Source organism: Pelodiscus sinensis, chromosome 1, assembly GCF_052426305.1.
Source record: "Pelodiscus sinensis isolate ZL-2025 chromosome 1, ASM5242630v1, whole genome shotgun sequence".
Taxonomy (NCBI): domain Eukaryota; kingdom Metazoa; phylum Chordata; order Testudines; family Trionychidae; genus Pelodiscus; species Pelodiscus sinensis.
Window position 1 is genome coordinate 351,877,115 of NC_143052.1, and position 16,810 is coordinate 351,893,924.

The 16,810-nt window shown below is 45.4% G+C and overlaps 2 protein-coding genes across 2 annotated transcripts; both read right to left on the minus strand.

The window, feature by feature from the left end:
* Positions 1–613: 613 nt before the first annotated feature.
* On the minus strand, positions 614–12,274 carry LOC142829077 (olfactory receptor 52K2-like). The gene is made up of 2 exons (XM_089780809.1): positions 12,127–12,274; positions 614–1,596 (listed from the first exon to the last, which is right to left on the minus strand). The coding sequence occupies exons 1-2, from the start codon at positions 12,272–12,274 to the stop codon at positions 614–616; spliced, it is 1,131 nt and encodes a 376-aa protein (XP_089636935.1).
* A 3,305-nt stretch (positions 12,275–15,579) lies between these two features.
* On the minus strand, positions 15,580–16,518 carry LOC102458162 (olfactory receptor 52D1-like). Its single transcript, XM_006113714.3, has one exon. It carries the CDS (start codon positions 16,516–16,518, stop codon positions 15,580–15,582), a length of 939 nt encoding a protein of 312 aa, XP_006113776.3.
* Between the last annotated feature and the right edge of the window lie 292 nt (positions 16,519–16,810).

Here is a 16,810-nt window from a genome sequence, read left to right on the forward strand (position 1 = left end):
TGTTGCCCTCCACTAGACTTTCTCCAATGTATCCACATTCTTTCTGGAATGGGGGCCCCAAAATTTGATGCAATATCCCAGATGTGGCTTCACCAGTGCTGAATAAAGGGGAATAATCACTTATCTCGATCTGTTGGCAATGATCCTTTTAATGCATCTGTCTATGCCATTAGCCTTCACTACAAGGAAACACTGTTGACTCATATCCAGCTTCTCAGACACTATGATCCCGAGATTCTTTTCTGCTGAACTGCTGCCTAACCAGTCTGTCCCAGCCTGTACCAATGTTTGGGATTCTTACAGAACTCTGCTCTTCTCATTGCTGAAGCTCATCAGATTTCTTTTGGCCCAGACAGTTCACCCCCTGCAGACAGAAGCCAAGTGGCAGAGGGTGGGGTGGGATTTGGGAGGCTGATGGGGGACAAAGAAAGAGGCAAGAGATGGTGAAGCAGAAGCAATGGAGAGAGCCGTGCTGGGTGGTGGAGTGATAAGTCATTAGATGTAAGGAACAGCTCCGATGGCAAACTGGAAGTATGCTGAGCTCAGCCAGATTGGGACAGAGCCCCCTGGTTTATGAGGAATCCCATTATCCCATCTTCACACACACGGGCAATCACATTCTGCAGCTGCATTTCCTCATTTTGTCGCGAAGCTCTTTGGTTTTGACCCCATAAATAATGGGGTTGAGCATGGGAGGGATAAGGAGATAGATGTTGGCCACGATCACTTGAATATGGGGAGCGATGCCCTGAACGAATCTTAGTGTCAAGCTGTTCAGGTAGCCTGGAGTATAAATGGTCAGCATTACACTGATATGGGCTGTACATGTCTTGAAGGCTTTCTGGTGGGCTTTCCTGGAAGAGATTCTTAGGACGGCCCTGATGATCAGACCGTAGGACAGAGCAATGAGCATCAGGTCTAACCCACTGACCACAAATGATACCACCAAGCTGTACATGCTGCTGACTGTGATGTCCCCACACGACAGCTTTGCCACAGCCATGTTCTCACAGTGCGTATGGGCAATAGTGCGGTTGGCACAAAATGACAGCTTGCTTAAGAACAGGGGCAGAGGCAGCATAAAGAGAACAGATCTTATGAAACTTGTAAGACCTAACACGGCTATTCTTGCATTGGTGAGGATGGTGGTGTATCTGAGAGGATTACATATGGCCACGTAGCGATCAAAGGCCATTGCAACCAGAATGGCTGACTGCGTAAAACCAATTGTGTTAAGAAAGAAGGTCTGGGTGATGCAGGCACCCACTATGATGCTTTTTAAATTGAACCAAAATATACACAGGGCCTTCGGCAAGGTGGAGGTGGATTTGGCGATGTCAGTGAGTGCCAGCATGCAGATCAGCAGGTACATCGGCTTGTGCAGGGTCTGATCTTTGCCGATCACAAGTAGAACTGTGACATTTCCCAACATGGTGATAATGTAGGACATAGCAAAAATAATGGCAATCCAGACATAGGTATTTTCCAGGCCAGGGATGCCTGTTAGGATGAATGTTGACTCGTCAGAGGGAGTGAGGTTGAAACCTGCCATGGCGTAGTCAATTTGTAGATTGGTGTCAGAAAGGCTCATGTTGCCTATGAAGAGAGAGAAGCACAGAAAAGGGTTACATGCGTTACACCACAATAATAATTATAATTAATAAGTCTATAGAAAGGGGGGTTGCAGGGAGGTGGCATCATTTGTAGATGGCTCTATATCTATATGTATATCTATATCTATGCCTCTCTCTCTCTGGCTATATCTAGAATGCAAAGAAAAGTTGGAAAAAGATACACAAATTGTGAACCTAATTTGTGTATCTTTTTTCCACTTTTCTTTCGAAAGAGACTTTTCTGATATTTGTCCCATCTACATGGGGCCAAATTCTGGAAAAACCTCCTCTTTTGGCACAGCCCTTTTTCATCATAAAATGGGGATTACAGGAATAGCAAAAGAACACATCTGCTTTTTTCAAAATTGCAGTCTAGACATAGCCTCTCTCATCTGTCTACATATTTGTATCTATATCTAGATAGAGATCTAGATCTTGGTTTAAATAGAGGTAATGATACAGATCTATATTTAGAGCTAGATACAGATTGTGTTAAAGATCTAGATCTGTATATAAAAATTAGAGCTAAATCAAGAGAACTTCTGAGAGGGACCTAAGCAAGCCAAGTGTATGGGCAGTACAATGGCAGAGAAACATCAGTGTCCATAATTGCAACATGCATGCTCATTGTAGGGAGAAGCATGATCTTCTCAAGCCTTAACCAGGCTCTTATTTAATTATGTGAACTCAGCAGAGGGACGTGGGGCTCATGGAACACAATTCTCGGAAACACAGCTCTCAGTGCAAGAATGGCCAGAAACTAAGGGAACTATTTTGATCTAGGAGAAGTGGGAGGCACCATTTTACAGAAAAAACAGTGCCGTGAGATCAGTCATTCAATGTTTCATTCTCTCTGGACTCCTCTGTGTGTAGTATTGTGAACCCATCTCTCACCAAATACTGCTGAACTAGAAGAGTTCTGGCCAAGAGAAGAAGAATATTCTAGAGCTGAGGGAAATTCTTATAGCGGAAGACGTTGAAAAAAAGTGGGAATGTTACCTCACAAAGATGCTGAATAAGAACGACAGAGAAAACTCTCTGTAATACTAACTGTTAGGCAGCAGATAAAGAATGTCTTCTCCGTGGTGTACGTCTACTCTGCAACACTATTTTGAAATAACTAGCATTATTCTGAAATAACTTAGTCCGCGTCTACACAGCAGGGAGTTATTTCTAAATAATATCAAAATACTGTCAAGGTGGAGGTCTTATTACTCCAACTCCTGTAACCCTCATTGTACAATGAGTAAGGGAAGTCAGAGGAAGAGTGCTCTAATTAAGTACTATGTAGACACTCCCTACGTTGAAGCTGAGCTATGTCCATTCCGTAGCATATTTCGAAAGAAGCTACTCAATTGACATAGCTCAACTTGCATAGCTTGCTTTGAGTTAAGCTATGCAGTGTAGACACACCTCCGTCTCATGACACAAAATCAAAATCAATAATTCAGAATGCTTTTCATCTCCCAGGTCCGAAGCAGCCTGAAGAATTCACATCACACAAAAAGCTGAGGCCATGACCTAAGCAAGAATCAAGAAGGGTTTGGACATTTACATGGACAGTGAACTATCCAGGTAGAACGGTTACAGCTTAGTAAAAATTTTGGAAAGCCAATGCCTCCCTGGGTTTCATGGCACTAGCCAATCTCTGTTTGCTAGGCATAGAGTGGCATCCTCAGACAATGAAGTCACCTCTGGCCAACTCCCTAATACTGGGGGTTTTATACATTCTGTGCCGCACCTAGGGCTGTCACTCTCTATGGCTACATCTACATTGCACATTCTTGTGCAAGAAGATATGAAAATGAGTCGTGGTGATGAATATTTTCAGGTTGAACAGCTCTTGCACAAGAGGAAGTTTTGCCCAAAAAGGAGCAGTCTATACTGCTCCTTCTTGTGCAAAAGCCCCTTGCACAAAAATGACGGCTCATTAGGTATACAAATGAGGCTCAGCGATAGTCATTGCTGTGCCTCATTTGCACATCTTCTTTCGCAAGTATGTGCAATGTACATGTAGCCAAAGAGAAAACACTGGCTAGATGGACCATCATCTTGATCTATGATGCCAAAAGGAGACAAAACAAAGATTGTCAGACTGAGCTACGACTTTGTGCTCACCGGGATGTTCATGAACTGCAGAAAGTCCTTGGTATTTAGGCCTACAGGATTGTTCCTCTGTCACTTCCCATATTTATTTTGGTGCATCAATTTCTTGCAGACACTAGTTTATCCGAGACATAAGTTGAAGGTGTTAACAAACAAATATCAGAGGGGTAGCCATGTTAGTCTGAATCCGCAAAAGCGATGAGGAGTCCTGTGGCACCTTATAGACTAACTGAAGTGTAGGAGCATAAGCTTTCGTGGGCAAAGACCCACTTCGTGGGCAAAGACCCACATGCATCTGATGAAGTGGGTCTTTGCCCACGAAAGCTTATGCTCCTACACTTCAGTTAGTCTATAAGGTGCCACAGGACTCCTCGTCGCTTTAACAGACAAATGTAAGCAAAGACTTGTGTGAGCTACTGAAGTGCTTGCCCTTCCCATGCCTCAGTATCAACGTTTCCAGATGACACAAAAATTGGGGGATCATAACTAGTGAAGCAGAGCAGATACCTATTGAGTGCCCTGTGGAGCAGTTGGTAAAGTGGGTCGAAGCAAATAAAACATGTGATTCTAGAGCAATGTAGATATCTACCTCTAGGAACAAAGAACGTAGGTAATGCTCAAACGATGGGAGACAATCCCTGGAAGCACGGGTTCTCAAAAGAAAGTTTGGGGGACATGAAAGAATAATTAAACCAAACATGAGCTCTCAGTTTGATAGGGTGGACCAAAGAACCAATGTGATCCTTGGATGACCACCAAGGGTTATCAATCTGAGGTAGAGAAATGGTTTTACCTCTGTATTGAGCACTAATGTGACTGTGGCTGGAATTCATTGTCTAGTTCTGGTGTCCATGGTTCAAGATGGAGGGCACTGGAGGGCATTCCAAGAAGAATCACAAGAATTAGTAAAACATTTCAAAGCCGGCCTCAGAGTGATAGACTCGAAGATCTCAATCTCTTTAGTTTAACAAATAGAGTTATGGAGTGACTGGATAACAGACTCTACTACCTAGATGTGGAACACATCTTCTTTAAAATATTTCTGAAAATTTCTTTGTTTGTTTGTTTGTTTGTCCCAAAAGATCGCCGAAATGGTAAGAGCTAGAAACATTAAATTTTGCACAGATACTACTGATTTCCTAAGTTAACTGGATTGATTATATCTCAAAATCAGTTTCCCCAGAGTCCCAATTGGGCCCCAGAACCCCAGTTGGGCCACTAATTAGCTTTTAGTAGTGCCTGATCATAGGCATTTGCTGGATTTTCTGTTAAGCATGTCACATAAACTGCAACTACGAGATCCTTTCCCTACGATAACAGAAAAAGTACTAGCTATGTTAATTTCTTAAAGTAAAATATAAGAGAAAAGTATTTCCAATAAAATATGCTATGTTAATGTTATTGACATAGTTCATTCATCATACCTTTTACTATATTTTCCCCTGCTAGTATATAATAATAGGCTTCTCAGTTGAGCATAAGGAGATTTAGGTGGATGTAATGGCTGGAAGTTGAAATAAAAAGAAATTCTGACTGGGTACAGTGCATCCATCTTTTAACCTTGAGAATAATTTCCGAAAGGACATGGCAGATTCTTCATGATTGAGAAGTTTTAAATGAAGGTTGGATCATTCTCTACAGGAATTAAGATCGCACAGTCATAACGTTCCCTCCTCGCCGTGAAATCTGTGCACTTTTCCCCAGGACCCACCTGGGGGCACTTTGCCCTCTACCGAGCTGAATTATCTTTATCGGGCAAAATCCTCATGTGACTGTGGCACCTTAGAAATGTGACATTACATGTACATTTCACAAGTCTGAGCGATCCTGTCACCATCGTCATGGACATTATTGGTGGGGAAAAAAATGATTTGACCCCATGAAATCTCTGCACTGAGGAATGAGTTTCCCACTCTTGCCATGAAAGACTAACAGAACTGGCTAGCAAATGGCACCAGATCATCCTGGGTTTAACAGGTGTGTTCCAGGGTCCCACTGTTACAGGCAGCTACAGGGTCGTGTTAGACTGGATCTGCAAAAGCAACAAGGAGTCCTGTGGCACCTTATAGACTAACATATTTATCAGAGCATAAGTTTTCATGGGCAAAGGCCCACTTCCTCAGATGGAATTTCCACTACATGCATCTGATGAAGTGGGTCTTTGCCCACGAAAGCTTATGCTCCAATAAATCTGTTAGTGTACAAGGTGCCAAAGAACTCGTCCACTCTTATCCAAGGAGGTCTTGTGATATCTCTTTGATCTGTCCCTTTAGCAGCATTCAGCGCATTTCCAAACTCTGGGCCATCCTGATGTGAATACCACATGTCCTGTGTCCCCGCCTCCCCATCCCACCCTCTTTTCTGCCCCAGAAGCTGTGTCTCATTGGACCTGACCCATGCGATTTCAACCCTGCTAGGTTTCCTTTCAGCCAGAACGATTCATTTTGGAACTTTGTATCCTCTACTAACACAGAGCTGAAGGAGCAAGGAGAAAGCAGAGCTGTCTGCCTTCCTGAAGAAATTATTATCCTGATTGTTTTCAATGTTTACCCTTATAACTTCGGGATCTCAGCAAGCCTCCAGTGAGTTCTTCTGTCCAAACGAGCTCACCCATTCTTAGAGGACATGGGACAACTCCAGTTGAAGACACTGGAGGCTCATGGTCATTGTAAATCAGGCCGTTCCATTCATGTCCTTATGTGTAGATTCACGGTCAACTCCTGACTATATTGGCAGCTTTGCCATTGACTTCAATGGGACCCGTATTGTGTATATTTTGGCTCCCAGGTTTAAAAATCACGGCTTTGGGTCCTACAGAGAGCACTGGTCTGTGAGGCTGCTGAGAGAGTCTGAGGGAAACCCCTCAGGTTATGTAGCATTCTGAGACAATGTCTAAAAGCTGGGGATCTCAATACACCTGAGTCTTGATACGGTTCTCAGGGAAGCCAGTGTCAATCTGGAGTGACCCAGGAAAGGCACAATTTGAGAGCAGAATCTGGGTACTCTACAACCTATTCTTCATAGGAATGTTCTGGAAACACAGATGCCCATTGCAGAGGGAAGGAAGGGAAAGGAAGTTGCTGATTTGGAGACATTGAACAAACCATAGGAAAAGTGGCACAGCTAAAAAAAAAGCTACTGGGACAGATGGAAGAACAAAGTAAGAGAAAAGTAAAAATAAATAAATATTTGTCTATTTCTAATTTTACTAGGTAAACCCTTTGGTGTTTCTGACAACACTAAGCACTTCCCACCACTGTCTTGTTGAATTCCTTCCCTGGTGGTTCTTGCCTTGAGCCTCTTCCTGTGCCCATAGTGTAACTGCTGGACTTGAACCTGGGACCTTGTATAGGAGAATCGACTCTCTGAGCTACAAGTCAGCTGGCTCTCAGTCCATACTGTAGAGGTCTCTTGCTCTTGGCTATTGCATGGGACAGTGAACCACACATTAGGGCTATGTCTAGACTGGCATGATTTTCCATTAAAAGCATTTTTGGAAAAGTTCATCTAGATTGGCAGGATGCTTTTCTGCAAAAGTACTTTTTGCGGAAAAGCATCCATGGCCAATCTAGACGCGCTTTTCTGCAAAAAAGCCCCGATCGCCATTTTCGCGATCGGGTCTTTTTTGAGGAAAACAAATCTCTGCTGTCTACACTGGCCCTTTTGTGCAAAAGTTTTTCGGAAAAAGACTTTTGCCCAAACGGGAGCAGCATAGTATTTCCGCAAAAATACTGACAATCTTACATGAGATCGTCAGTATTTTTGTGGAAATTCAAGCGGCCAGTGTAGACAGCTGGCAAGTATTTCCGGAAAAGCACCTGCTTTTCCAGAAAAAGTGGCCAGTCTAGACACAGCCTAGGTGTCCGGGTTACCATAGCATTAACAGTAATGCAGAAAAAAGCAACTCACCAAAATCCTGCTCAGCAGAGGGAGGAAATTTCCTACTGCTACAGAGAGGCTGAGCCCCCTAAACCAGCGTCTGAGTCTCACATGTCTGACAGGCGCCAATCTGGGCCGTCCCATTTATCATTCCCGTTCACAGCCTCTGTGGACTCTCAGGTTGGCAGGACTCTCAGACAATTCCCTTGGCTCCGTGAGCAGCAGAGACCCTAGAGAGGTGCAGCTTGAGAGCTTCTCCTGGGAGTGAAGAAATAATTTGCTTAGATGAGGCAGAAAGTCTCAGGTGAACCTGAATTTTGCAGGTTCTAGCAACTAATGGTTTTACTTTTCAATCCTGGTTGCAATGTAAATCCAGGTGCACTGAGTGTGGGATGCTGCCCCAAGAAAGAACAAAGTCATTTTTAACTGATTGTAGCTGCATATGGCTGCATACCACCCTTGTGGCTGAAATATCCAGTTATTTGGCCACAGGCTATGTCTAGACAGCAGAGGTCTTTTTGGGATATGGGACGTATCCCGTAAAAACTCTGCCACGTCCAGGAAATGCATCTGCTCTTCTGACATTTTTTGCGGAAGAGCAGATGTGCTCTTTCAGAAGCCCTGTCTTCCTCGTGCCCTGAAGAAGGAGGGCTCTTTTGAAAGAGGAGGTATTTTCTAACTTTGGCCTAGTGTAGATGGGCCAAATTTTGGAAAAGCCTCTTCTGAGAAAAGTATGGAAAAAGGTACGCAAAATGCGGAGCGCAATTTTCATACCTCTTTCTGATAAAAAGCAGCTGTCTAGACGTAGCATCAGAAAAGTCACTGCCTTGCTGTGGAGATGAAACAATGTGCTTCTGAACTATTACAAGCCAAAGAGCATGGAGAAGTCTCTCTTGTCTCAGGATTGTGGTCTCAGCAGTCCTTTCTATTATGACTTGCTGAGGTCTAAAGTAGTTGAATCTGTGGTATCTGGCAGTTGAAACTCTTGTTCATCTATTCTCTGCCTCAGGGAAGCATCGAGTTTCAATTCTGTGTTAACTTTTCAGAAATCGATGCAGAAATCTGTTGCCTTGTCCTGTCTCAGGACTGTGGATCTTCTCCACTCAGGCTATGTCTACACTACAAGGTTTTTGCCCCCAAAACGGCTGGTTTTGAGCAAAAACCAGCAGAGTGTCCTCACCTCAAGCATGTTTTTGCATTAAAAAAATTACAGTAAAATGGCAGAAGAGAGGGCTTTTTGCGGTAGAGTTATTCCTCTCCCCAAAAGGAATAACTCCTTTTTGTGCCATAGCTCTTGTGCAAAAAGATATGTGTGGATGATCCGCAGGGGGTTTTGTGCAAGAACTGGGCTCCTAGAAAAAACACAGGTGGCCTCTTGGACAAGTTTGGTGCTTGGTTGGTTTTTCTTGTTTTGAATCTTCTTTTTGCCATGGAGCCAGAGCTACCCCTGGGCAGGCAATGGCCCCATGCTGCCATGCTGGAAATTCTGCTGCACCTCCATGACACCCTCATGATGCTCCTGCCCCATCTGGACTCAGAACCCAGCCTTGAGCCCAGGCAGTAGCACCAATGGCCTTGCCACTGAACTTCTTTCTGGAGAGGTGATTTTGGAGGCTGGACACCCATTCCGACTGGTGGGACCATCTCGTCATGGAGCCGTGGGACGACCAGAATTGGATTTGAAGCTTCCGAATGCAGAAGGCCACATCCCAGGAGCTGTGTACCTGGCTCGCCCCTGCCCTATAATGACAGGACACCCACCTGAAGCCCGCCACCCTCCTGGAGAAGCAAGTCGCTATTGACCTGTGGAAGCTGGCCACCCCCGACAGCTACCATTTGGTGGGACACCAGTTTGGTGTGGGAAGGTTTACTGTTGGGGCCATCTTGATGGAGGCAAGTCACTCTCAGGGGACAATCCCTGCAGGGTTGGGGGGCCAGAAATGGGGGACTGTCAGGAAAGGACAGAGGGAGTGGGTGATGAAGTGGGAGTTGGGGGGGGCTCCTGGCCTCACCCTGCCCTGCTGCTGGGTGGGGCATGTGAAGGGGGGAACCTGGGGTCATGGCTGGGAGCAGTGGGGGGAACCACCTCCAAAGGGCTCAGGCACCCCCTCTAATTTCCTATTTTGTGTGTTTCTATGTGTCTATTTTTACTCAGAGTTGCTGAACAGGATTGTCTGTCCTGGAGACCTGGGCACCATCATGGTCAGCTTTCCTGGGCTGAGATTCCCGAATTGTGGAGGAGTGCTTGATGGGACTCGTTTCCTGATCCGCGCACCACCCCATCAAGCAGCTTAGTACATACTCAGGAAGGGCTACTTCTCCATGGTGCTGCAGACCCTGGTCGACCCTGTCAGCTGACGGCCAGGACAGTGTGTGTGTGTGTGTGTGTATTACCGAGAAAAGTTTTAACGTCCATTCCTTTACCACTAGGACCGGGGTCCCGTCGCGGAGCGCAACCATCAGCCTGACAGATGCCCCGAGTTAATAGGAAGAGCTTATTACATCTCAGATTTCAGCTGCTAGGATACAAGATCCCTTCGTAGGGTGCAGTCTAGGGAAGTCTGAGAGATGCCACAACGGATCTGTCACCAGGGAGTGGCACGAACCAAATGCCCAAGCTCTTCCTATACCTATCCCTTATGACCGGCTGAAGTTCTATTAAATTGTGCTTGGTTCTGTTACAGCAAATGAAGGAGACAGGTTAAAACTTAAATAGTTACAGGTTTATTAAAAAAGCTTATAAATCATATGGTTACAATGGCTATTGCTCTATTTCTTAACTGGTAGCAAATACAGATCTTAAAAATGGTTACAAAGAAAATAAAGATAGAAAACAGAAAGAATGGTACCAAGTGACAGCTTAATCTTTAAAGACCTCTAAGTCTATGTGCACACTTAAGACAAAGGACACATCCAGGTACAATTTTTACCCGTTCTGTGCCTTTCGACTCCAGAGGGTCAAGCCAGGGCCGGTCCCTCAATTCCTAGGAAAGACGAATACGAGGTGGGCGTCCCAGTGGAACCTCGGGAGGTCAAACCCCTAACCCAACCAGCAGATAGATGGTAGATTGACACTCAGAGTAAATGTGCTGCTGGACCCATCTTTATACCTATAGGGGCCCGTATCCTCTTTCTTGTCTAAGATGCCGAATTGTACTGGTTTGTCTTTGTGACGCCAGTTCTTACAAGCAAGTTTCAACTTAATTTACACTTGCAAGAGAGATAACTAAATTGTGAGTACTAGACATTTTTTTACTGGGCAAGAGATTCCTCCCCCTGCGGATGGCTGTGTGTTCGTATCAATATGGGTTTTAGTCAAGGGCACTCCTCGGCAGCCTCTTGGTCAGCAAACGGCATACCTCTGTTTACAGCCATTCACGGTCACAGCAGCCTGTCATATCCTGAGCCCCCTGTTCAAGGCTTTTACTGCTCTGGGTGCCCTGTATGCTCCAGGCAAGCAAAAATGGATGTTACAGGGGGGGTTCCTGTCTGGCTACAGACCCCCGGGGACAGTTTATGGACATTTGTATGGGGTGGTCAGACCGGGCACGTGATGCCCGCATCTTCCGTAATTCCTACCTGTACTGCGGGCTGCAGTCTTGAACATTTTTTCCACAGCAAAACTTTGCAGTCAGGGTTGTGCAGATGCCAATGTGCATCGTGGCCAATGCGGCGCATCCCCTTTTGTCTGGCTCATGAAGCCCTACACTGGCCACCTGGATGAGAGCAGGGAACAATTTAACCCGCCCCTGAACCGGGTTCACTTGCAAGTAGAATGTGCCTTTGGGGGTATGAAGTGGAGGTTTAGGTGCCTACTCACTCGCCCTGGGGGAACACAGCATCCCCAACGTGGTGGCCACGTGTTGCGTGCTCCACAGCATGGTGGAGAAGAAAGGGGAGGCCTTCCTCTCAGGGTGGGAGACACTGGCTGATGTTGAGGGGAAGCAGGCCAGAATGTGCATCTGGGAGGCCCTGCATGAGAGATTCTCAGAAGGATCCCAGTGACTCTCCCCAGGGCCTCCCCAATGGGGGTAGGACCTGCCCCCCCCAAGACCTTTCCCCCCCACAACCCATCCCTGCCCCACTCTCCGGACAGTAAACACAGACACCAGGTTTTCTTTGGAAAATAGACTGTGTATTAAATAACCAACAAAGTGAGCATGGAATAACAATCAATAACAAAATAACAGTGTTGTTTTCAAAAATAAACTTTGTTTTAAATATAAAAACATTTCTTTAACTGTGGAGAAGGGGAGCTGTAAACCTGGAAGGGGGAGGGGGACTCAGGGCAGACGGTGTCGCCTGGACTGCAAAGTCCTGCCACCTTGGGTCTGTGGAGCTAGATGTGATCGGGGTTGTGTGGTGCCTGGGACAGTAGGGGGGTGGGCAGGAGGGGGGCTGCAGCTGGGTCTGCAATGGCTGGGGGTAGGGAGGAAGGGAGTACAGCGGGGGCTGGAGCAGGTTGAGCAGGAGGATTGGCAAAAGGGACAGGACCTGGGATTGCCATGGCATTCCCAGATTGTGGCACAGCTTGCTGTCTGCTGCTGGACGAGCTCATCCAGGAATTGGTCATGACATTGAGCCTTTGCCCACATCCACTTGGCCATGGTCTCCTCCAGCCTTTCAGGCACACGAATGTGCTGGCGCATGAGGTTCTTGTACATGCACCAGTACATGTTCGAGGCGGCTCACGAAATTATTAAAATACAATTTAATGGTGTTACCAGAAATGGCAACACAGAAAAATCTGTAAGGGAACATTTTAACCTGTCTGGCCCTCATGAATGGATTTAAAAGGAGCTGTCCTTCTACAAAGGAATTTCACCAGCCAACGACAGAGTGTGGAACTGCTGTTCAGCTGCAAATTTCACACTGTTTCCTTGGGGTTGAAAAAACCCATGATCTGATTACTGCATTATAAGGCCAGCTTTCCCTGCATTTAAAACCTCACTTTTGCACTGGCCCTACAATTGACAGCTACCTTTATTATTCTACTTTATTTACTGTTATAAACTCTTGGTCCTATTATCCCTCCCTAGCTCAAATGATGAAGTGTGTTAGGCCCATGAAAGCTCTTGATATTAGATGCATATTTGACAGTCTCATTGTGATCACTTAGGACGCGAGCTCCTGTACTCAGGAGAGACAGGGGATCTGTCATTTGCCTGAGCAACTCAACCCTCCACGACATTCACACCATATGCAATGTGTTCCACATCAATGGTGAGAAAAACAACCAAGGAAAGAGGCCCAGGGACGCAAGGAACCCCGCTCTTGGGGCATAGGGATAGCGCCAGCAGCCATCTCTGGGCTGTGAGAAATGTTCACAATCGGCCCCCACAGATCCCAAGCTGCCTGTGCACACTCTGGCTGCTCTACAGTGACACCTGGGGTCAGACACTTGCTCCTGTGATAGACACACACACACACATCCGTAAGCATTAGCTGGCAGGTCCCTTTTCCTCAGCATGTGCCCTTCTATCAAGATCATGTCCCCTCTCCTGAGTTCAGTCCTCTCCTCATGGCCCCACCCTGCTCTCCATGGCTGCTAATAATGTTCCAGGCTATTTCACCAGCTTGATACAACATTTTGGTTGGGGCATCGCTCCCCATATTCACTTGTAGCAGGGCTGGCATGTACTTTCCTGGCTCCGGCCCCTCAGTTCCCGGCTGTCCATTGTCCCTGGCTCCCCATTGACACAGCTGGTGTTTGCTTCCCCATCTCCCAGTTCTAATCTGCGCCATCTCCCCACCTCTGCCTCAGGGCTACTGCTCAGCCTCTGGCCCAGCTCTGGTTATTCTGACTCAGTGCTGCTCCTTCACTCGAGCCCAAGTCTACCTTCCGGGCTGCATCTCTGGCCCCTCTGGTTCTGAGTGGGTTTGCCAGATTTCTACTGCACTTATAGCCCAACGTTACTGTGGTTTAAAGTAAAAGGTTTGGAAATGTGGCTAGTCCCAGGGAGGCATAGAAACAGGCAAACTATTACTAAATATCTTTTAAACGTTTATTAAAGGGCTTCTACATATAAATTATTATTTTATAAATTTCTTACATACGTAGGCACTAAATAATTATTAGAATGTCCAATAAGCAAAATGCAATACAGTAAAGAAAATTCCTTGAGTTTTCTCTAAATCCCAATAGTTGTTAACAAGGGACTAGGGATTATTAACAGTTACATTTACATCAGTCTTACTTATAAGACTAATCATTTATCTAAAATTTTTAACACTGCTACTTAACAATACCTCTAAAAAACTTTCAGAGAACAATACTTACATTTAACAGACACACAAACTAGAATAACAATATATTTGGTATTCGTTATGTTTGGTATACGTTACGCTCTACAGGAACTCGTTTGATTCGGTGAGCGGGATGGGGTCCTGGGGTGATCAGTCCTCGGACCTGGCTCATATTTCGCTATCCAATGTTTATTCGGGATTCCTCAATTTGATATAGGAGGGGTAGCTGTTTTATAGAGAGAGCTTTTGCGCACTTTTTTTGATAGGCTAGCAGACCCTATCTGTTAAGTGACAGGAGTAAGAGGGTGAGATGGTTTCCTGTTTTTCCTTTTCTGCCTTATCGGGCATAACACAGTCAGCACAACCAGCACGAACTTTACATGAACTTTTCAGGTCTGGTTTTGATTCCTGTTCGTCACTGATCTTTAAGTTACATAGTGTAAGGGTTTTCATCAAGGGGAAGTTGACCTTTTGCTTGGATGGCAATACGGGCAAGAGGCCTGGCCAGCAAAGAGCCTGCTTCCACAGTTACTTACAAATCACTTAAACGTAGCCCGACGTATTTCTTGAAATATTGTTTTATTCATCCTTTGGTCTATACATGAAGTAACCAAGGAAAGCTCTTGTTAAATACCTAGTATAGATTTGATTTCTAATTTTTTAAAGTTGTATGCCACAGAAGAAGCTCATTCACAATAGCCACAAACATATGAAATGGCAGATTAAAAATCAAAACCCCAGCACTGATAATTGCATCCTAACTAAAGTCTGGCAGGTATTTCAGATGAGAAATGGCAGCTGGCAGCATTAAAAATAGCCCAAAAGGAACCCTTAACACAGGTAGTGTAAAAACAACCACGACGTTATATTATTTATTTCCAATTGGATTCAAACGTTATTAAGTTTATCCACGGGATTTCCTGAAAGATTGGTATAAAAAAAATCAGGTAAATTTTGCTCAGCAGATCATTGTACATATTGTTAAGAATTTCTGCATGGTCATTTCTTTCATTTTCTTTGGTTATCTGAAAATCGAGCTTCTATCCATCAAACTGATCAAAACCCATGTTCATGCAGGGACTAATGGAAAACTCCCTTGCCTAAGGAAGCTTCAGTATCTTGTGCCAGTCTAGGAGTTAGAGAGAAGTCAAGTGGCAGAGAGTGGGAATTTGGGGTCTGATGGGGGATACAGAAAGAGGCAAGGTCAGGCAGAAGCAATGGAGAGAGTAGTGAGCGGTAACAGAGTGATAAGACATTAATGCTGTGTCTACACTGGCCGCTTGAATTTCCGCAAAAGCACTGACAATCTCATGTAAGATTGATTGTCAGTGCTTTTGCGGAAATACTATGCTGCTCCCGTTCGGGCAAAAGTCTTTTTCCGAAAAACTTTTGCGCCAAAGGGCCAGTGTAGACAGCAGAAATTTATTTTCCGCAAAAAAGCCATGATCGCGAAAATGGTGATCGGGGCTTTTTTCCGGAAATGCGCATCTAGATTGGCACGGACGCTTTTCCACAAAAAGTGATTTTGTGGAAAAGCGTCCTGCCAATCTAGACGCTCTTTTCCAAAAATGCTTTTAACGGAAAACTTTTCATGCCAGTGTAGACGTAGCCTAAGTGTCTGGAACTGCTCCGACTGTGAACTGGAACAACGCTGAGCCTAGCTGGCCTGGGATACAGCTCCCTGATTAATGAGGAGATGTAGATGTCTTTACCCCCTCTTGTCACACACAGGCAATCACTTTCTTTGGAAGCATTTGCTCACTTTGTCACGAAGCTCTTTGGTTTTGACCCCGTAAATAATGGGGTTGAGCATGGGAGGGATGAGGAGACTGAGGTTACCCAAGATGACGTGAATATGGGGAGCGATGCCCCGACCGAAATGTTGTGTCAAGCTGGTGAAGTAGCCTGGAGTATAAATGGTCAGCATCACACAGAGATGGGCTGTGCAGATGTTGAGGGCTTTCTGGTGGGCTTTCCTGGAGGAGATTCTGAGGACGGCCCTGATGATCAGACCATAGGACAGAGCAATGAGCATCAGGTCTAATCCACTGACTGTAAATGCTACCACCAAGTTGTACATGCTGATGATGGTGATGTCCCCACACGATAACTTTGCCACAACCATGTTTGCACAGTATGTATGGGCGATAGTGTGGTTGGCACAATATGGCAGCCAGCTTAATAACAGCGACAGAGGCAGAATACAGAGGACGCCTCTTATCAAACCTACAAGCCCTAACTTAGCTATTCGTGCATTGCTGAGGATGGTGGCATATCTGAGGGGGTTACATATGGCAATGTAGCGATCAAAGGCCATTGTGACCAGGATGGCTGACTGTGTAAAAGAAACAGTGTGAAGGAAGAACATCTGGGTGAGGCAGCCACTCACGGTAATGCCTTTCAAATTGAACCAAAATATACACAGGGCCTTTGGCAAGATGGAGGTGGATTTGATGATGTCTGTGAGTGCCAGCATGCAGATCAGCAGGTACATCGGCTTGTGCAGGGTCTGATCTCTGCCCACAACAATGAGAACTGTGACATTTCCCAACATGGTGATAATGTAGGACATCGCGAAAGGGATGGCAATCCAGACGTGGGCAGCTTCCAGGCCAGGAATGCCCATTAGGACAAATGTTGACTGATCAGAAGGAGTGAGGCTGAAACCAGCCATGACGTCTTCAATGTATAATTTGGTCTCAGAAAGTTTTATGTTGCCTGTGAAAGGAGAGATGCGCAGGAAGGGATTATGCACTGTCCACAACAATTTGGAGACCATAAATGCTATAGTTATTATCACTCTAGAAAGAGGGGTAAGCAATTGAGGCGGCAACATTTGCGTGGGCGCTATCTCTCTCTCTCTCTCTCTCTCTCTCTCTCTCTCTCTCTCTCTATCTCTCTCTCTATCTCTATCTCTGTAGCATCATAAATGACCATTGTAGGAAACAGCTTGAATGCCTCCAACT

Excerpts from the sequence above, each read along its gene's own strand:
- LOC142829077 (XM_089780809.1), bottom strand. The coding sequence starts at position 12,274 with ATGTACTGGTGCATGTACAAGAACCTCATGCGCCAGCACATTCGTGTG. Across the intron at positions 1,597-12,126 it reads CCAGCAGCAGACAGCAAGCT|GCAACATGAGCCTTTCTGAC; the intron begins GTGCCACAATCT and ends CTCTCTTCATAG.
- LOC102458162 (XM_006113714.3), bottom strand. The coding sequence starts at position 16,518 with ATGGCTGGTTTCAGCCTCACTCCTTCTGATCAGTCAACATTTGTCCTA.